The following is a 27,215-nucleotide window of genomic DNA, read 5'->3' as shown; positions in this document are numbered from 1 at the left end:
TGATCTCTGTGAGCCTTTCCGATTCAGAAACTGCAGGACTCACCACTGAAGGTGAATCCATCGATCAAGGTCAGATCAGGACCCAGAGCCACACTGGAGCGTCAAATAGAGGGCATGTGACACAGGGAATGGGTCACAGAGGTATGGGAAGGCTGGGAGACTATGACAACCTTCCTCTGGGACGTCTTCAGTGCAGTGACAGCAGGGCCAGCCTCCCTCTATGGGCTTCTGGAACCCACGTCCAGAGACACACATCCAATTCAGCAATGGACTGGTGACTCCTGCCCTCAAGGCAACACATTCCCAGTGGGCTATTCCTGCTTACAAAAGACAGTTCTAAAAGGGCCCAGTCCCCTGGACAGTGGTCACTGAGTACTACAAGGCCTGGGAGTCAGTGCCAGGGACAACAGGCTCACTGCGAAGTCCTACGCCCTGACAAACTGAAGAAATGGAGACACAGGTGCTTCCCCAGCATGTCCCTCCCTTCTAACATCAGAGCCAGTATTCTGCCCTCCTCTGTTAAGAGGATGAGCTGATGCAAGAAAATGTAATGGAACCAACAGAAGATGAACCACCTGACAGGTGAAGGCCAACTTCCCATCCCATGAACCCAGTGCTGACTCAGCTCACACCCAGACCACCGAACACCCAGTGCCCTCCAGAAGGAGGGGTGCCCAAGAAGGTGGTACTCACCCACGCTGCTGAGGGAGCTGCTGCTCTCCGAGTCTGAAGGCATGATGGACAAGACGCTGTAGGTGGATCCTGAGGACAGAAAGAGAAGCCATTTGTTACTAACCCCAAAGGGGTCTCTCGTCTCTACCCTCAACTACTGTCAGACCATGACTTCAGTCAGCACCCGGCTGAGAACCAGTACCCTGCACCAGGGACCAGACGTCGGAACCGTGGGGCCGGGCAGTGGAGGGGCAGTCAGCAGGGCCTTGGCTCCGGGGCTTCTGCCTCACTTTTCGTCCACCTTTCAACTGATCTACACTCGGGCAGAGGGACTTGGAGTCAGTCACCTGGCTTCTTGTTGGGACACCTGGGGAAAGGCTTAGCAGGGAGCAACATGCCCCAGGTTCACATAGTGTCTAGGGATTCCCTACAGATTTGTATGAACACGAGTCTGGCTTCCACATACAGGGAAACAGCCTAAATTAAACATCTGTGAACTCTTTGCCCTTTGTGCCTGACTGTTCTGTTCTTAGGTTGTAACTGTACTCAAGCCCAGTCCTTAATAACGTAGTCAGTGACTGCCCCCTTAAAGTCACTCAAACTCATGAGCAGTCACACTACCCACAAAGCCAGGGAGTAATGTGCTTTTGCTATTGTTGCTGATGCCTGCTGTTAGCTCTTGGTGGTAGACACATGACCACCGTGGTTCAGTTTGAATTCAAGTCTCTTCAAAGCCAGGATGGTTGGTGCCTGCCTGGCATAAGGAAAAACCTCTGGGTCAGGGAACCCAGTCCTGAGCACGGCTCTCACCCACATGCGGGTAACAGAGCAAGCAGCCTGTTTTCTGTATCTGTTTCCCAGTCTGTAAAACGAAGGGGTTCAACCAGTTGGCTTATAAGGTCTTTCCCCCGTCCCATTTCAGGGATGACATTTCCATGATTAATGCAAACAAAGGTGAGCTTTGCTTATCAAGACTAGCAACAACACAAAGGTAAGAGGGCGGGTGAAGGACTCAGAGGCTGAATGGGAGTCGAGAAAAGCACATGCAGAGATGGTGGCTCAAACAAAACAAGACAATAGGAAGAATGCAGTCTTTTGTTCTGGGAACCCAAAGAACTATACAATGAAGGGGTGTGTGTACTGGGCAGAACCAGCGAGCCAGAGATGAGATTTTTGCAATAAAGCCTTTGAATAAGCCTTAGGGCTTTGGCCTCAAAAAGCCGAGAAAGAATGAGATTTGGGCTCCAGGACCAGAAACGTGGAGTCAAGTTTAAGGGGTTCTCTCCAAACTCAGCTCTTGACGAGCCACCCTACACCTGCACACCCTCAGAACGGAAGGAAAAAGAATGAAGAGATAGGGGTAAGGGCGGGGTTGGGGGGAAGCTCATGGACACAGGGAGGGAGGAGACCACCAGGGGCACCGGGAAGACCCTGAAGGGAAGGGGAAGACTTGTGGGGAGTAGACGAAGACCACACATGGAAGGCAGAGAAATGGACAGCCCTGGTATAACAAACAGCATGCAGGTGAGCTAGTAGGTGTGCCCCCCCAGAAGAAGAGATGAAAGGAGAGAGGAAGAAAAGAGAAAACAAGCAAAAAGGGACTCTGGTAATGGCACGAAGTGGGACAGTGGCCAGGAATGGCCAGTAGCCTCATTATCGCATTTTCTGACAACGTCTTAAGAACCTCTGGGTGTTTAGTGTGGATCGAAGAGGATGGCTCCGGGAGCGGGCAGGACTGTCCAAAGGGATTCAACTTGTTCAACCGGCTCTGGCAGCAGCTCTCAAACAGCTGGCAGATGTTGGACAAAGTTGCAGGTCAGGATGGCCTAAGGTCTGAGAGGGCCTAGGCCGTGCGGGCTCCCACAACCCATACGCTCACTCCATGCACAGCCGGCAGGGATGTCATAGGTGGGGTCTGTACACTGTTTGAAGGCAGATGGAACCAGAAACCCCATGCAGTCCTGAAAGTGAGTAAGCAATGTTCAGTCAGATACTTCCTGTATTTCAAGCTCAACCCACACTATTAACTTTGCTGCCCATTCAACATCTCTGCATTTTTGTTTCAACAAAACAATAAGCAATATAAACTTCTCAGAGTATCTCTTTTCCCAAATCATGAACATTAAGCGTTGCGTAAAGATCCATATAAAGTCAGGTGCAATTCTGCCAATCCACTGATATCTTCAAAAAAAAAAAGAATGCAACACAATGCCTATTTTCTAAACTCAATCGTCATTTTCTTAATTTTTTTTGTTATGGGGTGGGGAGCAAATAAGGTTAGCTGGCTGGTGTGTTAGTGGACTGTTTTTAACAGACACCTACTCAGAAGAACAGGCACAAATACTCTCTCCCACTCAGGCCTCTGAGCTCAGCCAGCCCTGCCAGCAACACAGTGGCCAGCACTCTGGTGGATGCTCCCTACAGAAACGCCTTGTCTCTTCCTCATTATTGGCATCAGCAGTGCCCCATCTTCCAGTAAGCCACCCCTCTCTTCAAATAGTCTCTCTCCTCCCCCATGGCAAGTCTCCACTGTTAATTAAACTTGGCAGACACCCTATTCTCTCTCCGCCCATCTCCCCGCTGGCCAACCAACACGCTGTTCCTCTTCCCTGTCCCTATGTCCTGACTGGGCTCTGGGGCCTGACCTGGGGGTGACATGACATCTTTATCTGCATCTCTGGGCATCACTCCCCCGAGTCAGTTGGCAGGGCTCCTGGGAGCTGGTGGCAGGGCTGCCAGGGAGTGATTAAAATTGGATAAGGCCCAGTTTTTACAATGTTCCCAGGGTCTAAGACGTCATTTAGGGGGAGAAAAAAGGCCCGAAGACGACGCTGTCTTGGTCATGCTTTGTCTCTATAGCTATTGTTGTCTTAAAAAGCCTGTGTGGTCGGGACTGTCGGGAAGAGGCAAAAGGAGTCGCTTTCCTCCAAAGTCACGTGGTGTCCTTTCAAACTGATGGCTTCTGAGGGGTGGGGCAGACTTCATATACCTCTGGGGTTTCACAATCCAATCTTGAGGCCAACAGGGGTCCTATCTGACCACACACGCTCCCCTGCCCAGCAGAGCCCCTCACCCTCCCCTACGTGGGAGTTCCCCTGACAACACCTGCACCCACCACCCCTGAACCCTAAGGCACACCCTCTGCCTCACACACACAGGCCTAGATTAACAAGGGCCGGCCTCTCTGACTGGTGCTGCCCTCACTGTCTCCCCATCTACCCCCCACCAGGAAGCAGGCACAGCCACTCAGGACAGTCGCCACAAACTCAGACAAGCCTGTGCAGAGATCCTGACAGGACCTGGGGGGTTTCGCATGATGGGGAAATGTTTCCAGAAAAGGAGCACAGAGCATGAGCCCAGGTTTTCGTGGACGTGTGGAGCAGAGTGACAGGCACAAGGAGGTTCTCTGCCATAGCAGTTACCTCGGGACTCGGTCAAAGTGCAGGTTCTGACTCGGCAGATGAAGGTGGGGTCTGAGACTCTGAATTTCTGACAAGCCCCCCAGGGCCTGAGGTCCACAGAGGGACTGAATGCAAGGCACCAAGGTGGCCCGAGCCAGCAGGTGGGATGCACATGGAAGCTAAGGCAGAAGCCCTGGGAAGGAGCTGGCAAACTCCCTAGGACTGGCCTGGGCCACAAGCATTGTCTGTGTCCTTCCCAAGAGGCTGGCCCCTGCTAATTGTGTTTACTCTGTGACTCAGCCCCACTGGGTCATGGAGACCACTTCAAAAGAACTTCCAGTAAAATCACCCAAGCGATAACAGAACATCCAGCCCTCCAAGGCCCCTTCCTGCAGCCTGTGGGGCCCTCACACACCCCTCCATTCACCTGAGGCTTGTAGAGGTCTTGGTGACTCACACTTCCTCCCCATGAAACCCGCTAAAGGGGCCTGTTCCAGCCTCGAGCCAGCACGCAGAGTCCTCCCTGTGCTCCAGGAGGGCGGGAGAGGCTGGCCTGCGGCACTGACCTGGGACAGCTCTGGGCACTGGGAGGACATGCACCTCCCCCAAGCACCTGGAAACGAGGGAGGAGCAAATGCTCTTCCCTGGGGGCTCAGCGACAGAGCAGGGAGGCACAGCCGGGGGTGGGGGGGGGGGGTCAGCCCCACCCTGAAACCCTCCAAGGTTCACAGCTGACCATGCGTGGATGGCCAAGGGCACCCATTCACCCTTAGGCATCGCACACGTGCCCGAGCCCTGCAAGGCCCTGGGCCAGCTTTGGTAGAAAGAAGACAAGCCAGGGGCTCAGGAGGCTACTCCCCTGCTGTGAGACTCTGTGGAGTCCCTTCCCCTCTATGAGCCATGGGCCTCATCTATAAATGGAGGTGGCAGAACACCACCAGGGTGCCAGCCTGCCTAGGTTCAACTCCCAACTCTGCCGCTTAGCAGCTGGGCACCCTCAGGTAAGTCACTCAGCCTCTCCCTGTCCCCTCGTGCTTATCTGTAAAATGGGACAACAGGGGTACTTGCCCCATAGAGGATCAGCAGAGTTAGTATGAAAAGGGTCTGAAAGCACCTGGCACGGCCAGTGCTCCAAGTGTGAGCTGCTCCTCTGGTCAAACCAGACCTTCCAACCGTGCTATCCTCAGTCCTTTGATTACCTAAATTGAAAGCTGTCTTTCAGAAAGCTGTCCTCTAGAGCGACAAGGTCGAACAGTCCATAGTGACAAACTGCAGGACTGCATGGCACTCACTAAACAACAATAATCATAGTAACAGCAGCAGCCAACAGGCACTGAGCACCACTAAGTGCCAGGACACGCTAAACTCTGCTGGAGGCTCTGCGCGCACTGTCTCTCAGTCAGTTCCCACCCCAACCCGGAGGTTGGCCCACACTTGGAGGCTGACAAGCCCCAGTATTTCAGGGATGGAGTGGATGACTGTGGCCTCAGTAGAGAAGCCACAGAGCCTGGTGCATCTATCAAGGAAGTCCTGCTTCATGCACCTGACAAGCCCACCTCAGGTGGGAAAGCACCTTTCCTTGATGTGCACAGCGAGGCTGGCAACACCACGAAGGCCTCCTGTTATCCTTGGGTCAGAAGACTCACCCTCTACTGTGTATAATCCACCCCGCAAAGTATCAGGTTCAGAAGTTAAGGCTTAATATGAGTCTACCCCAACTAAGATATAGCTGTAGTTTTAGAAACAAAGTTTTAGAGCAAGATTAATGGACTTGCTAAAATATCATAGTACTGATGCTTATTTCCCCTCTTTTGAGATTGTAAAGGACCAACAGTCCACCTTTCAAAGGTGAAGGGGGTGTTCATTTCCCAGGTAACAGTGTTAATTTCCAAGGTACACAGGTGAAATCTGTGCAGGGGCAGCATGAAGACACATGCCTGCCAGGCTCTAGGCTCGGTCCTTGACCCCTTCTCATTGGACTCTGGGATCACCTATAAAATAAGGAACTGCACTCCCTCATCCTGAGAAACTCTCAGATGGCAGTGTTGTCATCTGTGATCCACCCTCACCGCCTGCCAAAAATGCCCCAAGGCAAAAATATCAAGAGAGAAAACAAAACATTCACACCTGAAATCAACCATTTAGCATCTCTAAAATCAAGATCTTTCTTGAATTTTTGTACTGTTTTGGTTTTTCTCCCCACCAGCATGTGAAGACGGAAAAATGAAAGTTTGTTGAATTCCCAGATATAAAAACAGTCAGCAGTCAGAAAGCCTGCATCCCCTCATCAGCTGGGAAAGGCTCCTGGAAGCTTCTGGATGAGCAGAGTTGTGTCTGATGAAAGTCACCACTTTCTGTTCTGTCTCCCCATCAGCACCAAGCTCCAGAATGGGGGCTGAGGGGTAGAGGAAGGACAGTGGAGGTGCTGTGACCATCAACCCAGCACAGGTGGGACACCTGTCTCAGTTCCGACTTTGTCACCAAAAACAAGCACTGCCTTCTGCTGTCATCTCCTGGCCAGGTTGGGTGACAGTTGTCACCTGACTGAGAAGGCACAGGAGGGGGACCAGAGCAGGGTCTGGCAGGCTCCAGGGGGAGGCGGCTGGGCAATAACTCATGCCCTGGAGGGAGGGGCAGGAGACTGGCACAGACTTCAGGAATCTCCTACTAAAATGTAACGATGGAGGGAGGCATATTCATCATCGATGAACACCGCCCCTCCTGATGGGCACCCTCAAGCAAGGAACACAGATGAGATAGTGGAGGAGGGGCCGGCTGCAGTGTCACTGCCCTGCTGTCCTCAGCGCAGCTCACGCCCCTAGCATAGCAACAAAGAGGACACAACAAGATGGGACAGGAAATCAGAGCAGCACGGGCAGCTAAGCCTCCAACAGGCTGCAGTCAGACGTCTGGCAGTGGGTGTATATGCCCTGGAATAAAATTCTGACCAGCAAGAGAAGTCATGACGAACCAGGGCTCCCTCTCCCGACCAAGTAAAGGGAAAAGAGGCTATCTCCTCCTACCTGGACTGCACCCACGAGGTGCGTGCTGCCCTCCACCATCATGGTGTCGCTACAAGTGCAGGCTCTGGGCCTTGCCGCCTGGGCTCGGGCCTGCCACTTACCAGCTGCATGACCTTGAGCAAGTCCTTTCCACTTTCTGCGCCCCAACTCCTGGTTTAGGAAATAGGAAGGAAATATGAGGACTGAATGGGTAAGGAAAGGTAAAGCCCTGAGGACAGAGCCAGGCACACAGGCAAGCGCTCCATCAACACTAGCTCTCCTTCTTGTCACCTGATCCTCAATCATGAGTGTCCCCACCCAATATCTGACTGCAGCCCCACCCAAGCTTTTGTTTTCTTCATCTTAGGATAAGAAGCCTCCTCTCCCTCTTCAACATTCGGCCAGCCATGGCCAATTCCAAGCCACCCCCAGGTTCCCTTGCCGATCTCTTGCTCTCTGATTCAAACAGAACCAGAGTGTTCACTGTGTGCTTGGCATCACATCAGGCTGCGCCCCTACCTCCTCATGACCCTCACTGCCACCTGCACACAGGAATCAGTCAGCCTTTCAAGAGAGATGCAGTGATGGCGCTCTGCACAAGACACTTCCCCTTGGCAGACATGTCTGCCCTGGGAACACAAAGCCCTTTCATTCACCCAATGCTTAGTGAACAAACTGGGGATGCAGCAGAGAACAAGGCAGAGTCCCTGCCCTCATGGAGCTCATAGGAGTGGAGGTGGGAGAGAAATAAACCAATAAACAAATGCAAACTGCATCAGCTCGTAAGTGCTATGAAGAAAAATACAGCAGAGTAAAGTGGAGGGTGAGTGGGGTAGGGTGGAAGGTGGCAACTGTGGTACAAGGGTCAGGGAGGTCTCTCTGAGAAGGCCACATCTGAACAGAGCCCTGAAGGAAGAGCACTTACTCTTCCTGGAGGAAGACTGTTCCAGGTGGAGAAACAGCAAATGCAAAGGCCCCAGGCTCAGACCATGCAAGGATGGCCGTGGCATGATGGAGTAACCTGCAGGAAGGTACAGATGAGATCAGAGGGGCAACAGGGCCGGATCAGGCACGACCTGTGGGCCAAAGAGAGGATGCTGAGTTGTACTGAGTGAGATGGGAAACCTCTGGAAGGTTCTGAGTGAAAGAGAGACATGGTCTGACTTACATTTAACAGTATCACTGGCTGCTATGTTGAATACCGTCCACAGGCAAGGAAATCAGTCAGTCCACAAATGCAATAATCCAAGGGAGCTATGCTGGTGGCTTGGACCAGGGTGACAAGAGTGGAGCTGGTAAACAGTGGCTGGATTGGGGGGATATTTTGGAGACAGAGCTGAAAGGACCTGCTGACAGACTAAACGTGGAACAGGAAAGAAAGAGAAGTTAAGGATCACTTCAAGGTTGTTGGGCTGGAATCCACAAGGATGGTGCAGGTTGTTCGAGAAATGGGGAAGCCTGCAGGAGGAACGACTTGGGGGAGGGAGGTGTGGAACCATGAGCTCACATGTGACTGAGTTGTGTTTGAGGTACCTACAGACATCCAAGTGGAGATGTCAGGCAGGCATGTGAATATATGGTCTGAAGTTCAAGGGTAGGGTTGGGGCTACAGATATAATTTGGAAATTGTCAGCATATGCTTAGTATATTTAAAGCAACGATATTTGATGGGATAATCCAAGGAGGGAGTGTGGACAGGGAGGGCAGTTGAAAGGTCTGGAAGGAAACCCTGAGCATTCAGGGCTGAAGGATGAAAAAAGGAATCAGGAAAGAAGACAGAAGAGGAGCAGGCAGTGAGGTAGGAAGAGAGCCAAGCAGCCAAGTAAAGGAAATGAACACAAAGGCATGTGGTCAGGGGCTTAGAGGGGCGGCCTGATAGGCCCAGGTGAAGGTAAGAGGGGCACAAAGTCCCCCTGACTCCTGATCAAACTGTTCCCACACTCCACCTACCCCCTGAACTCCCCTGGGTATCAAAGAAACTGATGGAAGTAAGTCAGACAATGTTGGAGAGAGCCATCAACATACACTAGGCACCTTACATGTTTTGTCTCGAGTTTTTCTTGAATTACACACTGTGACAGCAGCTAACATTTATTAAGTATTAATTGCAGGAAAGTAAACTATTTATATGGATTATTTCATTTAATCCTAACGACCCCATGAGAAACTGACTATTACCTACTCATTTTCTAGACTGTAAAAATACAGGCTCAGAGAGGCCAGGTAACTTGCCAAAGCCACAAAGCTAAGAACTGATGGGTCCAAATTTAAACATGACCCTTATTCACTAATCCTAAGCACTTCAAGCTTTCCAGCAAGATGAGAAAAGCTGAAACTCACCAGTTTCTTGTCCCAGTGGACAGCAGAGGCTGTGGGCAGCCATCCCTCTGCTCAATGCTCAAGTGAGGAGAGGCACCTGGGAGTCACAACTGATGGGTCAGTAACTCCGACAAGGAGCGGTGCCAGGAAGTGGCTTATGGGCCAGCAGTCAGCACCGCAGCCAAGGTTACCTCTCCCAACGGTGCGAAGGAAGAGAGGGAAGTATAAGGAAAACGGGTTCCTATCATCTCTGTGGCACCTCAGCTGCTAGCCTCAACCCCTCCAGTCCTGTCACAGCTCCAGCCATCAGCTAATCCTGGTCCACCCAGGGGAGACCAGCACAATCTCCGGAATAGCCAGACAAACATTTCCATCCTGGCGCAGAAGGCAGCAGTTAACAGAGTGAACCAACAGGGTTCTGGGAACCTGTTCGTGATTCTGATGCTCAGATTGAATGCAGAAGAACTGCAGAAGACGTGTCACTCCCGCCATCCCCTTAATGCCACGGCATCCCCAAAATGGCCATTTTCCATTAATCTTAGATCAGTGCAGGCTGAGGAGTCAGTCAGAGGAGATAACAGCTCTGGGAACAGCCCAAGTCTCATAGTGTCAGACAGAAAGTAGACCAGGACATGACACCTCAGGCTGGACAGGTCAGGGACACTCAGTTCACCAAGGCCAAAGAAAGCAACTGCAAAGGAAAGGTCTTGTCTTCACCAACAACAAGCTGCTGTTTCTGCCCTCTTCCTTCAACAGCATGAGCATCTCCTCCTTTACGTGCTTTGTGCGGTGCCTGGACTATTACTGACCACCAAGGCAACTCGGCCTGGGTCCCCAGGACTCTGAGTTCACAGAGGAGCACTTAACCTACCCCCACTCCAATGCTTCTGCTAAGTTTGGACCTACCAAGACCCCTGTCACAGGGGTGGGAGGCACACAGTGACTGCATGGTGGAAAGTGCACAGGATGAGGAGCTCAATGGACCTGGGCTCTCCATTTGGTCATGTAACCAGGGCAAATCATTTTTCTGCACCTCAGTTTCCTCATCTGTATACTGGGGCTATAAAAAAGTTTTTGCATTTCACAGACTGTTGGACCAAGCAAATAAAATAACAGATGCCGAAAGAGCTTTCTTGGAAACCATGAAGGAACTGTTCACAAGTGTTACGTCTTAACCTGCTCAGGAGACCCAAGTATCCTACTGCTCACCTTTCCCACATTCCTCTACTCTTAACTGCTAGCCTCTTCTCTGTTTTTCCAACTCTTATTCAAGACACAAAACAGTAACAACAAACACAAGGAAATGAATAAAAAAGCAAGGGCTTTGTTAAGATGCCAATATTACCCAAAGTGATCTTACAGACTTGATGTAATCCTATCAAAATCATAATAGTTTTCTTTTTATACAGAAATAGGAAAACCTACCCTAAAGTTAATATGGAATGTCAAAGAACCCCAAATAGCCAAAACAATCTTGGAAAAGAAGAATAAAGCTAGAGGACTCACCCTTCCTGATTAGCCACAGAGCTGCAGTAATCAAAACAGTGTATGCCTGGCTTAAATGCAGGCATATATATCTACGAAACAGAACAGAGAGCCCAGAAACAAACCTTTGCATAGAATGGTCAAATAATTTGACAGGTGCCAAGACCACTCAATGAGGAAAGGTCAGTCTTTTCGAGAAGTGATGCTGAGAAAACTGGATATCCACATGCAAAAGGATGAATTTGTCTAACACTGTATACAAAAATTAACTCAAAAGGAATCAAAGTCCTAAAGATAAGTGCTAAAACTATAAAAGCCTTATAAGAAAATACAGGACAAAGCCTCAACACATCAGATTTGGCAGTGGCCTCTGGGATATGACACCAAAGGCACTGCAACAAAAGACAGACATACTGGACTTTATAAAAATTTTAAAAATTGGTGAATGGAAAGACACCATCAACAGAGTAAAATGGCAACCCACAGAACAGGAGAAAATATTTGCATATCATGAATCTTACAAGAAATTAATATCAGTATAGAAAACCCCTAAAACTCAACAACAACAAAAAAAACCAAATAACCTGATTCAAAAACAGACATGACTTGACAGACATTTCTCCAAAGAAGATATACAAACAGCCAATAAGCACATGAAAAGATGCTCAACATCACTAGTCATTAGGGAAATACAAATCAAAACCACGAGAGAGCTCTCAGAGAAACCAACCCTGCCGACACCTTGACCAGGGACTTCCAGCCTGTAGAACTGTGAGACAACAGACAGCTGTTGTTTGAGCCCCTCGTCTGTGGTACTTAATTACGGCAGCCCTACCACACGAGTCCGGCTGCTACAGCACCAGGTTCTATACAGCCCTTTCCAGTAGAGACATCATCCACAGGGAGACCCGTGGAAAACCGTCAGACGAGTAAGCTATCTCATTCAAAACTCAGCACTGCAGGGAAGAGCTACTCCGATCAGCCCCGGTTTACAGACAAGGACCCTAAAGCTCAGAGACGTTAAGGAACCAGCCCTAGACTGGTTATTCAGCTAGACTTGGAACCGGACGCACTCAATCTCTGAGCCCTGCACCTTTAACTACTGCTGAGCTGCCTCTAAGCCAAATCCTGCTCCCTCTGCCTGTCTCTCACCCACTCAGCAGCCACAGTATGATCCCAGACTGGCCCTGCCCACCAGATGACCACCTACTGAGACCACTGCGCCTTCCTCCCCAGCAGGTACTGAAGGGAACTTGGCTTTCTAACAGACCCAGGGCCGGATCCACATGAGAAGAGAGCTCCCTGCTTCCGCAGCCCCTGCATGGATGTCCCAGTCTGTGTTAGCACAGCTTCCCTCCAGATGACCTACAAGGGGTCCTGGAGAGGGAAACCATACCAAAGAATATATCTGGAATATTTTCTTTCTTTTTTTTTTTTTTAGGTGAACATTGCTTTGATAATTAGAAAAAAAATTATCCTTAAAAAAAAAGTTAACACAGTTAAGGAATTCTATAGACTCCTCAGCCTGTGTGCAAATTAAGGCTCAAAAGGAGTATCTCTGGAAACACTATTAAGAATAAAAAGGGAAAAAAATAACAAGCATCCCTTGCCAGTGTCCCATCAGCCAAGATGAGATAAGGGACTCACGGGGCAGAAATAAGACTGCTTCGGCCAAAAATCCCAGCCAGGCCATCTCCAGAAAATATCTATTTTTAAAAGCATGTTCCATTTCATCACATTTTGGAAAAATAAAGAGGAGACCTTGAGGGGCAGACAAGCAGGCTCCAGAGCAACATGAGGCACGCACGCTTACAGCAGCAGTGAGGTTGCCCGTGGCCAGCTAGAGATTTTCATCTGAAAAATGCGAAATCTCCAGTGACAGATGGAGCTCAGATACAGAGCTACCATCAGCATGCAGCCCAGCAAAGTGCCAATTTTCATATTTGCTAGGGCCTGCTGGGCCCTCAACTTCTTAGCTTAAATGGAAACTGTCAGACAGGATTTTGTGCAAACACGCGCTTTCCTTGGGGGCAAACATTCTGAGTCTACAACTTGTTCTTTCATTTTCCGAGCTTTTTGTCCATGGCAACAACATCAAAGATGAAACAGGCGGGTGGGGAGGGCTGTCGGCAGCGCCAGAGAACAGAGCAAACACAAAGTGCAGGAAGAGCCGACTGAATTACTAGGAGGCAAAATGCAGCAGGAGCCTATTTGCCCTGCTCCTTGCTGTCAATCAATGAGAAATGACAGGCCAGGTCCACGTGGGAAGGGGTCCCTGCTTCTGCACCCCTGCATGGATATCCCAGTCTGTGTTAGCACAGCTTGCCTCCAGATGACCTTCCCTGGAGAGGGAAATGACACCAAATATGCCAGGAAAAAACTGTTTATCAGGCAGGGGCGGGCAGGCTGTAACTATACTGACAGAGGAAAGCAGAATTCCCATATGAGTATGATTAGATGAAGGGGTTAAAAGTATTACTAATATTCATGGGCAAAGCTGTTGGACACAGTTTTAGTGTCAATTCTTCTGGAACCACTTTAAAGGGCTAGCCGCTTTTTCACTCTAAGATCATTCACTGGAGCCTCTTAAAATAGTCTCAAAAGACAGATAGGTATGTGCCCAAATCCACCTTTATACCATCAATGCGCTTCAAGCAAATGGAATTCTGAGGCAAGGACATCAGTAAGGACCATTTCAGCCCCGGTTACTAAATACATCTTTCTCTCAAGTTTCATGCACTAAACCTTATTAAACCAAGTCACCTAATATTGATCAAGTTCCTCTGAGGTGTGTGGTCTTTTGTAACGTGTGGTGTGCCTGGGGTTTGTGTTTGGCAGGGAGTGATGGAGAGAGATAACTGAGAAAGAATTGCCAAAATTGAAACATTCCAATTTCCCAAAGTCTCAATTCCCCTCTGTTTTTGCATCTCAAGGAGACACAGTAAAAACCTAGCCATGAAGAAGGGTCACAATCCATAGGTAACCTCCCAGGCCTAGGCCAAGAATAATAATCAATGAAGTCTCTTGATACAGGCACTATAAAAACACTAGAAAACATAATCTTTGGTAGCAATCAAAAGGAGAGAGAAGCAGTCCCCTGCAACTCATGTGCACCCCACACCCCACCATCAAGAAAAATGGGATCCCTTGCGGGCCTCCCAGCTCCGAGCTGGCTGCTCGGGCTCCACCCAGCCCGAAAGGCCTCCGTTTACAGCCACTCACCCATGCTGACGGCCACTCTGTCCACTGGCTCCCTACAAAGGCCACTTGTTTCCCATGAGTGCCCAGAGCAGCGGCTCAACCAGTTGGCCCAGTTGGGGACTGTGGTCCTGGTGGATGAGTGGTGACAAGGGCTGCTGTGACCTCAGCAGACAATTAGCAAGGCAGTGTTGAGTTACCAAGCTCTGGCAGGTCACCTGCCAGGTTAGGAGACTGTTTAGGATTCAGCTTCCAGACCTAGGAAGGGGTCAGACGGGGTCAGTTGCAGGCTATTTCAAAGCATCGTTTCCTCTTACCCTGGGGGGCAGGAGAAGAAAGGTGGTCACAAGGAGTTTAGAGCTTTTCACATGAGGTTGTGGAGCTCAGGATACGGGAGGATTGGCCTCCAAGGGGTGTTTAAACACGTGTAGGAACATGGTTCAGTGTACACATAATAGGGAGAGACCTTACTGACCCCCAGTGGGTAGAGGCCAAAGATAATGAACATCTTAAAGTGCAGGAATCCAAAACCCAATAGCATCCACTAGACATGCTGAAAGTCAGTTCCATCTGTCTTGGCTGTCTGTTCTAACCACACCTGAACCACCATATATGGCATAAAACCACAACAAACATGGGAGGCAGGAAAGAACCAAGAGTTGCAAAAAGAAAAAAATACTAGGTCTGGAGGAACAGACTACTACCTTAACATGGCCAAAGGGTAATGATGAGAAAAAGGGACAGTTTAGGGCCAAAAGGTAATGATGAGGAAAAGGGACAGTTTAGGGCCAAAACCTCAGGAGGTAAAAACTGGCAAGGGTTTACCGATAAGAAAGCAAGCAGCTTCTCAAAGCGGGGTGCTCCCACCACTGCGCACACTGAGCTGCAGGACGGCCACCCACCAGGACTGAGGATGTCTTCAGCTGGTGAGAACTCTTGACTATGAGACCCACTCAGGTGCCCATATCCACCTGACCTACCTCCACATCCCCTCACCAGTCACTTCTCTCTACCGCCACCATCCCAGGGACACCTCTCCCAGCTCAACTGTTTCTTCCACCTCCCAGTTTGCCTCGGGTCTCCAGGGTCCCAGTCAGGCCACCCACCACGTTAATTATGTCTCTGTGCCTCACTCCCACACCCACAATGGCTCAGGAGGATTAAGTAAATAACAAATGTCAAGTGTCCCAACACCAGTCACTCTGAGCTACTGGAATACCAGTGAGCCCTATCTCCGAGGAGTGCTTCCCAGAGCCCAGCTCTGTACCACCTCCAAGCACCCAGGAATCCTGGCTGGAGAATAAAGCCTGCCTTGAGACGCTGACATTCAAGTCTTCGGGAGCCGGGCCCAGCCTGTCTGCAGTCTCCCACTGCTCCCCTCAAACCAGGCCTCCAGCCAGGCTAAGGGGCCACATACCCATCACTCCCTTCCCATGCCCATGTGTGTGTTCCTGCCTCCATCATCACCACCACCTCCACCAAGGTCCAAGCTGTCCCTCCAGGCTCAGCTTTAAATGGGACCTCTACAAGGAGCATCCTCAGATCTTTTCGTCTGGAAGGTACCTGTTCTGCTATCATCCGGCTTGTACCTCCCTATGGTTCTAACCAGTATCTCCCAGGCCTGGCTGCACCTGTGAGACTGGGGACTGGGGACAGCATCATGGGTGCAAGGCCTGTGTGGTCTCATCAGGCCTCACACTTGGCTTCATGCTCTGCTGTAATTCTTAGCGACTGACAAGCAAGGAGTCCTGCATTTTCACTTTGCAATGGGCTGCAAATTAAGTATTCAGCCCTGCTGAGGCCTTTTCAAGGAGGTGGCTTTTGTTTATCTGTATTCCCCACAGCCGTGCACAGTAGGACATGTTACATAGCAAGGACTCATAGGAGGAGGAAAGGAGGTGAGAGTTCATAAGTGGGGGGCAGCTCGTTCTTATGTGAGAACTCACTTTTCATCCTTCCTTCCTCCTTCCCACATATACATACTCATGCACAAACAGAGCAGAGAGCAGCAATTCACCTCAGATCGTGCCCTACACCCACATTCCCTTCCATTCCCCTCCACTACACATCACCCCACAGGACTCTATGAAACAGGTCCTTGGACCCCACTCAAAATGCAGCATCCTAATGACAAGTGGTTAGCTGAGAAGCTCGCTCACTGCAGAGGCAGGAACACTGATTCAGGAGTCATCCCAGCTCTGCCACCTTGACCAAGCACCCTACCACGAGGCCCAGAAAGGGGACCCCTCACAGGGACAGTCCCTCTCCACCCTTCCCCAAACCCCGCCCCTCCTCAGACCTGGGCCTCACCCTGCCACTTCCTGCAGCCTGCCTCAGCAACTCGAGGCAGTAACCACGTAACCACCGTAACCACCGTAACCACGTCACCGTGCTCCCACAATCCAGGTGCCCACAAGCCCAGGCTCAGGAGGACAGACACACCCACAGGTCAGACGTGGCCTTAGGAACCAGGGATGGCGGCCACTTCCCTGGGACCCCACCAGCTAATGGACTCACACTCTGTCCTGGCTCAGATCCGCAGTAGCACATCTGACACGTGCCCTCAATCCTTTCCTACCCCGTGACCCTTAAGCAGCCTGCTGGCACCAGCACACAGCCATAAGCCAAGCCAACTTGTGAGAAAAACACTCCCTGGCCATACAAAACAAACATATTTGGCCCAAAGAATGAGTAATCTTCTGTGAAAAGATAAAAGATATAGAACACAGTAGACTCCTCCATCTGACTTGGGACCACTTTAAACGTAAGATTTTGGTGGACATCGGTGTGTTTTAGACCCCAAGATAACACTGTTATGAAGAGTCACAGAATGTAAAAGGAACCCGAAAGATTAAGTAGTCCCATGTACCCATTTGAAAGATGAGGAAACTGAGGCTCCAGCAGTCAGAACTACCTACCTCTGAGCTCCTAGAGCCCCACCATGCTCAACTTAGACGCTGTATCTGCCGGCTGTATTAGCGCTGTTTAAAAGCTGCCTCTCGCACTGGACTGCAAGTTCCCTGAGACCAGGATGTTAATGTTACTCTTCCACCTCTGCAGCTTCAGCATCTCCCAAAGAGTCAGGCGAACACAGGTACTGAATAAACAACTGCTGAGTAAATGAACGAGCCACAGAGGCGTCCTGAATCCACTCAGTCGGGGCAAACAAAGCTGAATCTGGAGCCCTCACTTCCTGTGTCAGCAGTTTCTCACTTTTTTCTCAGACTGAAGGCAGGAGGTACTGCATAACTGGGTGAAGGAACACAAATCTCAGAACAGTAAGACCCGTATGCTGTGCTGCAGGGTTAGGATACTGGCCTGGGGGCCAGATCTGTTTTCAGCCCTGCCTCTGACCCTGGCGTGCAAGCCATGTGACCACGTGAGCTGCCCTCTTTGAACCTTGGTTTCTTTCATTATCAACTGGAGGATAAAGAAACCTCACCTTACCTACTTGCCAGTATCTGAGCAAGGAGAGACAGAAAGCATATACATGTGCACTGAAGACAGCGCGTGAGTGGGACTGAGCTCCCCAATAACCTACATTTCCCTCAGCTACCAGCCCATCTGTTCTCCCCTAACCCTGGTAAGCAGTGAGAACAAACATCATCAGTCCCACAGTACAGATGGGAAAAACCCAGGTACTCTCTACAGCTCTGACAACTACCCCAGGCCAGAGCGGGGGGGGGGGGGGGGGGGGGCAGAAAAAGACTCCAGGAGCACGTGCCCCTTAGACAGTAACACTCATGAATCCCATGTCCCGCTGGGCAGCCAGTCCTTGGATGCCAGAGGGAAGCACCAGCTGTAGACCAGCCCATGCCTCAATGCAGAAGAACAGAAGTCCAAGGAAGCTCAGATGAACAAGTGAAAAATAGCCTATACCCTATGACCCAGACGTCACTGCAGACACCATTATCTGGTTTTCCAATTCACCCTGGAGGAAACATTATTCCCAGCAGCTGGGGGAAGTGTGAAAGCAGTTTTAGGCCCTACCTGCCCACCGGACCTGAGCTGGGACACCTCCTCCTCCATTCCCCATTGTCTCCTCTTCCCAACATGGCTGTCTCGGGTCCTTCCCATTGATAGACTGATCTCTCTATCCCTCAGGTAACCACAGCAAGCAGACAAAACCTGTTTCTAAGCCCCAGGCCACTGGAGAAAGGCTTTCATACAAGGAGCTATGGGAAGAAGACAGTGCAGAACCACCACCGTGTCTATCTGTGTCCGCCACACAGTGGTTGGGGGTCTCTATCATCCACTTAGAGGCTGAATCCTAGCCTGTGTGTGTAGAAGGACATGTGCATACAAAAACTGTCAGATATCTGCTGGGGTGATCAGTATCCCAGAGGGGTTACCAGTGTGAGCTCCAGAGCCCATCTGCCTGCTGGGAATCCCAGCTCATGCAAGTTCTGTGTGACTCAAGGCACCTTCGTTAACCTCTCTGTGCCTCACTTGCCTCACCCGTAAAACAAGGATAACAAAAGTATCCACTTCCCAGAGTTTTTGTGAAGATGAAATGAGAACATCTGGCACAATGCTTGGATACAGTAAAAGTTCCATTTCCCCCACAGCACAATGTTAATAGGGTTGCCTTTGGGATTTCTGCGTGCTTTTCTTTTTTCTTCTTCATTAATTGAATTTTCTACATGAATGTGCATGCTTTATTGTCAGCAAAGAATAAAGTTTTTTGTTTTTTGTTTTGAGAAAGGGTAGGAAGAACAACTCAAAATCCCAAGTAACTCTTTCCTTCAAACATGCACTGCTCAAGTAACCCTCTCATGGTCTGTTTTGGGGGATCCCCCTTAGGGCGGGGAACTCTAGTGCCCAGGGCAGCCCCAGGCTTTCCTGCTCCCTGACTCACGCTATATACCTCTTCTCTACCCTGCCCAAGCCTGACCTCGTCTGAGAAGCCCTCCCTGTGGGTCCAGACTACAACCTTCCTCCCTGGGAATGTCACCTTCCCTTAGCCCTGCCACCTGGCGACGGCCCACCCCAGAGCAAGCCTGTCTCACACTGGTCTGACAGTTTCAGCAATGAGGAGCTCGCCAACCCCGCAAATGGACAACCTTAAGGGCAGGGCCACCTGCTTCCTCTACAATTTCAAAGCACTCACCAGACTTTTCTTCTTGAATCCTCACTCCAATCCTACAAGTCAACGAGGGGGGTTCAGGGATGGGAAGTGATGAACTAGTCCCACAGGTGGACTTAAAGCCAGTCTGACCAACTCCAATCAAAGACTCACTTGAAATACTGGCTAACAGACCCCAGCGCCAACTGAGAGGCCTGGCTCCAGGAAGCAAAACTGCACTGGCCACCGCAGCACCTCTCCCTGCCCTGTCCCTTCCACTGCTCACATCCCTCTGCCTTCCCCTCTGGGATTTCCCTCCTCCCCTGGCTGGGCTTTTGGTCCTCAGTGGCCCCACTGCAGTGGCCAGCCCCTCTGAGGGTGTCCACAGCTAAAGTGGCCAGTGATCGCACACTAAAAAGAGGGAGGAGAGAAGGAGGTTCTGAGCTTTGTAGAAGATACCACTGGTCTTTCTCTGTCTTATGTCAAATAACCTTTAACATTCTAAGCAATGGTACATTTGATCCCTGGGTACTTAAAAAAATGTAGCAGGATGGTTTAAAACGTCCAGACTTGAAGGTGTCAGATTTCATAAACTGAAGAAATTCAGAACACATATGCAGACCTCAGCGCTGGACACTGGAAAGGTCTCTCAACTGTTCAGACCAGATTCTGTAAAGAGAAGAGAGCAGATCTCCCAGGTCCCTCCCAAGTTTGAAGAATTCTAAGATTGCCTAAGGGATATCTATCAGTAGTGTATATATACACATCTATGTTATAACAGTGTGTTCTAACAGAGGTATGTCCATCACTAATAGTTAAGTATATAATCCATGTTTTTTAAAATAACATTAGCATAACAGATACAACATGTTTACGAGAATTTAAAAATCTACAAAAGGAATATGCAGGACAATTGCGGAGACTTGAAACAGACTACGTAATAGATGATATTATTCTATCAGCACTGAATTCCTTGGGTGTGATAATGGTGAGTTACGTAGGAGCACATTCTGGTTCACAGGTGATACATGCTTCAGTGTTTAGAGGTGAAATGTTCTGATATCCACCACTTTTTTTTTTTCAAATGAATCGGGAAAAAAAATTCTATGTGAATAAACATGGAGAGAATGACATACTGAATAAAGCAAATACAGCAGTAGGCTGTTGCCCATTGGTGAATCTAGGTGAAGATGATACAAGCCTTTCTTGTACTATTCTTTCACCATTTTTGTGTATCTGAAAAATTTACAAAACTGTATCAGAAAAAAATAGTACATTTAAAATTTGTTTAAAGCAGAAAAACTTGAAGAATAAAATGGCTCGCAATCCCACTGTCTAGATAAATAGTGATCATTTTTAAAGAATTAACTGATTTTAAAATTGGTGAGTAATGCTATATGTACAGCCATATCTTATCTACCCAAGAGGAAAATATCCTCAGAGAATTTTCTCTCTCAATAAACTAATAGTTTAGGCAAATAAAGAGCAACACATAAAGAAAAAAGCTAACTGTACCATTTCTTAGTGGTAAAATGAATTTTTTTTTTTAAGTATGTGATTCCCCAAATGAGGGCCTGTCCAAAGCTAAGGAGACATGTGGGAAGAAGTCTGAAAATATTCTACCAAAATATTTCAGCCAACGGTGGTGCAATTTCCAAGCAAGGCTCTCCCTTCCACCTTCACTGCCAACAGCACAGCTCTCTCAGGCTCCCCAGAGACCCTCAAGAGTCCTGTGACTGCCTATGCAGGTCCAGGAGTGTGGGACCCGCCCCCTCCAAGACCACCCACGGCCACGCCAGCTTCAAAGCAGCACCTTCCTCCCAGGAGTGGCATCTCCTAGACACAGGAACAGCCCCTCCGTCAGTGACTAGAAGACACACGCTCACAGCCGGCCCCTACACTTAGGCCCAGGTGACCCTGCACCCTACACACCCCAAAGGCCTGGACTTGGTTTCCTGGTTTCCGCCCTGCCCCACCACACTTCATCCTGGGGACTTTATCTCAGAGCAGGAAGGAGAAAAAGGAAAGCAAATTCTGCTGAATTGCTCATTAAGATTTTGAAACCTGTCCACAGTGGGGAGGCTGGCGACAAAGTGAGGGAGACAGAGGTGGAGGCGCCTCTGAGGAGGGCTGTCCTGGCAGTGGGAGAAAGAGGACGGGGGAGAGCAAGAGGCACCCCTGAGCTGGGGCTGGGAGCCTGCACAGAGCCCACTACCAGCCTGGTTATTAAAGCCAGGAAAGGGCTGCTCCTCCTGCCAACAGAGTTATCTGTTAATCCAGCCCCCGATGACACCATCTGGCACCAGCACAGGAGCAGCTCCTGAGGGCACAGGAGTCACGAGGCTGAGCCTCAGTCTGTCCCTTCAGGCCAGGGCTTGCCCCGTGATCCTGAGGAAGGGCCAGTCCCTGCCCCTCTAAGGCCTAGCTCCTGACAGGCCTGTGCACGCCTGGGAGGGCAAGGCAGTAGGTGAGGAAGTGAAAAAAGGTGCTGGGTTGGGCAGTCACCACATGCTAGATGCAAAGACCTGAGAAGGGAAGGCACTGGTTCCAGGTCACCAGGCAGGCTGGCATCATGCCAGATGAGGCAGCAACCCGAGGATCTTCCTTCCTCCCAGATGCAGCAAGGAGATCTGCAGCTGAAGAACAGCTGATGTCAACAGGCTGTGGTGGGCTGCCTGGATCCTGGGCGAGAGGAATTCTGTGGCCCCAAGCAGGAGCAGCAGGCAAGAGCGAGCTAAGGGATGGCGAGGAAAGTGAGCAGTACTGCCCCTCACCTGCGTCCCCTCCATGCACTCTGTCACCTCATGGATCAGCATGGAGTTATGTGCCCGCCTGCAGGGCTGAGTTCTGAAGTCCCTGCAGTCACCCAGGATACAGTAGCAACATTCTCTAAGATGCAAGGGGCTCTCTCAGTGCCTGCCTCTGCAAACATCCAAATCTCACCCACACCTTCAGCCCCACTTCAAAATCCCAGCTCCCAGAGAGCATAGAGGAGAAGGTGTAGGGGAGGGGGCACCAATCAGGAAGTCTCAAGGTTGACTGGCCTCTCTCCCCTCCAGCAGCACCTGACAGGTAGTCTCACAGGCTCTCCCAGCCTCGGGCGCACCACCTCCAAAAACAGCCGTCCCATCACTGATAGCCTCTCTGTGAGCAGTGCTCTTCCTTGTGGGCAAGTGAAATCTGCCAGCAAGAACTGGCAGCCAAAACCTCCAAATCTAGCTGGTAAGGCTGCTCTGATTTCCCACCAAAGCTCAGTGAGTGTGCCCTCCGGATTCCAACTGCTGGGGGTGAAATCCTGACTCACCAGCTGGGACTCTGGGCAAGTAGCCTGCCTTCTCTGTGCCTCAGTTCCCTCACCTGTAAAATGCGGACAATAACAGCCCCTCATCTTCCGGTTGCCGGGATAAGCTCTCTGGCACACACCAGAAGTGAACAATAAATGTCTACAACCCATACCAACTACCACACTGCTGTATTCGGCCCAGCCTTCTGCCCCTCTCCTGACACTCATCCCACTTTCTCAAGACCAGGCTCAAACTCGGCAAATGTCCAGCTCTAGTGTCCACTGGGGTAGCTGGCTCTCTGGGGACACATTTCAAACCCTAGCCTTTCCCCACAAAAACCACCTCTGTCCAGAGCTCAGGCAGCCCATCCTAGCACCCTACCGGAGCTGGCAGATATGAAATGCAGAAGGGCGTGGACCATGTCGGGGAAAGAGACTTCTCACCCCAAGCCTCTAGCCTCACCACCCTAAGCCCCAAAAAGTATCCCCCATCTGGCCACCAAAGATGACTTAAAAACACACAAACACCCTGGGCATATATCCAGAAGGAACCCTACTTCAAAATGATACCTGCACCCCAATGCTCATAGCAGCACTATTTACAACAGTCAAGACATGGAAACAGCCTAAATGTCCAACGACAGATGACTGGATAAAGAAGATGTGGTATATTTATACAATGGAATACTATTCAGCCATAAAAACCAACAACATAACGCCATTTACAGCAACATGGATGTTCCTGGAGAATGTCATTCTAAGTGAAGTAAGCCAGAAAGAGAAAGAAAAATACCACATGAAATCGCTCATATGTGGAATCTAAATAAATAAATAAATACATACATACATACATACATACATACATACAAAACAGAAACAGACTCATAGACATAGAATACAAACTTGTGGTTGCCAAGGGGGTGGGGGTGGGAAGGGACAGACTGGGATTTCAAAATGTAGAATAGATAAACAAGATTATGCTGTATAGCACAGGGAAATATGTACAAGATCTTGTGGTAGCTCACAGAGAAAAAAAAATGTGACAATGAATATATGTATGTTCATGTATAACTGAAAAATTGTGCTCTACACTGGAATTTGACACAACATTGTAAAATGACTATTACTCAATAAAAAATGTTAAAAAAAAAAAAAAAAACACAAACACCTATGCAAACAGATACAATCTTATCAAGTCCATGTTCCACAACCTTCTATGGCTCCCTCTGGCCTAATAGCATAAAGTCAAAAAGCCTCACCCCAGCACTGAAAAGAAGGAAACACACACTTGTTGAGCATGTGACTCTGTGCCAAGGTCTCAGCTACATACTTTCCACGCGTTGCACCCCTTACTAACTCCCTCTAAGGCTGGTCTCATCACCACATCTCAAAGGGCAGGAAGCTGAGGCTCCAAAGCACCAAGCACGTCACCTAAGCCACATGGCTCAGAAGCATACCTGGAGGCCTGGCCCACCACCTGGCCCTGCCTCCTTCTCCACCTCTTCTGCTTCAGCCACTACGGTGTCCATGGCCACCCAGCATGCTTGGCTCCTTCCTGCCTCACTGCTCCTTCTTGGGCTTCTCCCCCTCTGCCTGGAACACACCTACCATCACTGACTTCTACTCAAACCTCAAAGCCCAGCCCTCAAGTTACCTCCTCCATGAGACCGACCCTCAGCCCAACTCTCTCCACAAGACAAAACCAATCCCTTCCTTGGATGTGCTTCCCAGGTGCGTTGTCTCTATCACATGAGAGCACAACTTACCAGTCCCCAAGCCAGAGGCATTGCCATCTGCTCTCTAATGTACATCACTCATCTTCACACCACCATCCTTCAGTATGTTTGCTTGAATAAGTAAGTAAATGAGCTCCCTTCTAGACTTAAAGATCAGGAGACAAAGATAGTCAGAGACAACCTCTTCAGGGACAACTGGGCAACAGACCCTCTAGAGTAGCCTCCTGGCAATTATACTTCACAACTAGTTCATCTTTGGGTAGGGACACCTGAGTAAGCCCATCAGGTCCACCAGCGCCAGTGTTAGGAAGCAGCACATCCACATGGTGATGCTGCAGTGAAAGGCAGCGCCCGCGACCTCTGGAAATCACACTGCTGGGGAGAGACCTCTGGACCTTCCCCATCCCCTCGCGCACCAGCAGGGAGCCCCACACAGGGCACACTGCTAGACGCAGGAAGAGGCAGTCCAGGGGCAGATGCGGCTCCTCCTGTTGACCTGGACAGAAAGACGTCAGAGCCTGGAGAAGCCCTCGGCCAACAGCACCCTGTGCCATCGGTTTATCAGCCCCGGGTCCCTGCGGGGAAGAGAAGGAAAGACAAGCTCTCCGTCCTGACCCACTTTTCCCAGAACTCCCTTCCCAGATGTGGCCTGGCCCAGTGAGTACCTTCTCACCTTGTGACATCAGCAAGAGAAACAATGACCTGTGTATCTGTACATAGAGGACCCCAGTTCATCAAAACCACTCTGAGATTCCCACTTTTACAGACAAGAAAAACGGCACCCAGAGGTCGGTCCCTGAACGGTGCTCCACTGCCTCCCTGAACCACATGAACATCACGGTTCTTCCTCAGATGGGGCAGAACAGATAAGGCTTCTCTGCGCCTTCCCTGGGCAGGCTCGGACACTGAGGAAGCACCGGGCACTACCAGGAGGCGCTCCCGGGTGCTGGTAACAATACAGATGCGAGACCAGCCCACCCCAGGTTCTGTTTCAGGAGACCTAGAGTGGGGCCAGGGACCCTCCAATTTGCAGAAGCTTCTCAGGTGATTCTAAAGACAAGGATCCAAAAACTCACCTGGAGACACCCAGGAGTGACTCAGAATCAATGTCTTCAGCCTGACAATTTCTATCACCAACCTTAAAAATATCCACACCCTTTGGCCCAGTAGCCCCACTTCCAGGAATTTATCCTGAGGAGATAAAATACACAAAGATCTTCATGGCAACATGATTTATACTGAAAAATGGGAAACTTCTAAATCTCCAATCAAGGGGAACTGGTGACATACATCTTGACAGAGCAATACTGTGCACCCAAAAATGATCCCTTTTTCCACGCCCTGAAAAAAAGGCTTTATAGTAGTTATCTCCAGTTAGTAAAAGTACCTGCAACGTACTCTTCTTTTGATGATCCACATTCTCTAAATTCTCTACCATAAACATGGCTAATTAAACCAAGCAATTATTTTGTTTTAATTACCAGCATCAGATCTAAAACCTGAAGCCCAGTTCAGTTAAAGGAGGAAGGTCTGCAGATGGCATCTAGTCCAACCATGAACATGACAGAATGCCCTGCCCGCCACACCTGAGGTTCTGCTTGATCACTCCCAGCAGCCGGGAGCTCATTCCCTTTCCTGAAGTAGTGGTTTCTGGCAATTAAAAAGCTGCTCCTGGTGGGAGGGGGAGGAATAGCTCGGTGGCAGAGTGCATGCTTACCAGGAAGGCCCTGGGTTCAATCCCCAGTACCTCTTTAAAAAAAAAGTTGCTCTTTATCCTAAGCAGGACTTTATACCTTCCCAGAGCTAAAACCTCCATCTCTCTTGCAGCACATGACATCAAAAGCTCAACAGATACATACAGAAGAGCTGTTTTTTTAAGTAACTGACTTAAAGGGTGACTACCCATACTTTCCCACTGTGGCCAAGATGAGAATGTGGGTTTTTGCAAGCATTGCTGACGCATATTCCCAATGCCATGTTTAAATCAAGTGCTGTCACCTCCCCACAGTCACACAGATGAGTATGATAAACACCCATGTCCCTGTTGAGTCAACTGTTCCAAGAACTACAGTTGCCCCTCCCCCGCCGGTGACTTCCACAGCCCCGCAATGGCATGGGTAGCTCTTCACTGAGGCCGTTTCTGGATGCGCAATGTGCCAGAGGTTGCTGGCTCAGCCAAGACACACAGATGCCACACCAGAAGCTGGGCCGTCAGGCGCAGCCCAGTCAGGAGCAGGCAAGAGGCTCTTCCCTCAAGGGCAGCAGCCCCTGGAAAAGTGAAGCTTCTTAACTCCATCTCTTACTTCCTCTTCTTTCCATTTCCCTCTCCATTCTCCTCCCCCAGGCCCAGAGGTGATCATTCTCTTGTCTATCTTTTTCTTTGTGTTCTTGCAAAACGAGTACTGTTTAGTATTATTAATTTACATAATAGCACTGCAGTATCCATCTCACTCTACTTCTTACTTTTTCCCTGAGCACTATGCTTTAAGATCCATCCCATTGCCATGTGTGTCTCATCGGTCACCTGGAACCACTGCACCTGTCAGCTCTTCTGGGGATGGAGGCCTCCCCACAGAGCACTGCAGCAAACCTCCAGGGACGTGGGAGGGAGCCCGAGGGATTCACACCCAAGAGAGGGGCTGCAGGGTCGGGGCTGGGCAGCAGCTCTGTCAGAGGCTCCCAGATGGCTGCACCAGCAGGGGTGAGTTCCCACATCCCCACATCCCGCTGCCCAATGACATCATCTAGCTTTCTAGTTTTTGCCAGCCTAAGAAGTGGAAAAGGATAGAGTTCAATTGTGGATTCTTACCAATCCTGCCAGAACCATGCGTACAAGAGCAGCAAAAAAAAAGGCATCTGCCACAGTAAGTGTTCATAGCACTGAAGGAAACAACTGCTCATTAATAAAAATCTCCACTGGGCAACCCCACTGCCTAGAGTTATCACAGACTGCTAGAACACAAACGTCACGCACAGGCTTACAAAATGCCATAGATCCTGCCTGCTCGGGCCGGTGGGGGATCCTCCCAAGGAAGCTGGCTGTACAATGCAGCA

General features: G+C 49.9%; 1 protein-coding gene across 2 annotated transcripts in view; it reads right to left on the bottom strand.

The window, feature by feature from the left end:
* The window catches only part of DLG5 (discs large MAGUK scaffold protein 5), a 108,160-nt gene that overhangs the window by 65,779 nt on the left and 15,166 nt on the right, over positions 1-27,215 (bottom strand). For both annotated transcript variants that reach the window (XM_064488005.1, XM_010984114.3), the window contains exon 2: positions 694-762. In XM_064488005.1, coding sequence (XP_064344075.1) covers positions 694-762 — 69 coding nt within the window. The remainder of the gene's footprint in view (positions 1-693; positions 763-27,215) is intronic.

The sequence above is a fragment of the Camelus dromedarius genome, chromosome 8 (genome assembly GCF_036321535.1).
Source record: "Camelus dromedarius isolate mCamDro1 chromosome 8, mCamDro1.pat, whole genome shotgun sequence".
NCBI classification, from domain to species: domain Eukaryota; kingdom Metazoa; phylum Chordata; class Mammalia; order Artiodactyla; family Camelidae; genus Camelus; species Camelus dromedarius.
This window is presented reverse-complemented; position numbering and strand designations above follow the sequence as displayed.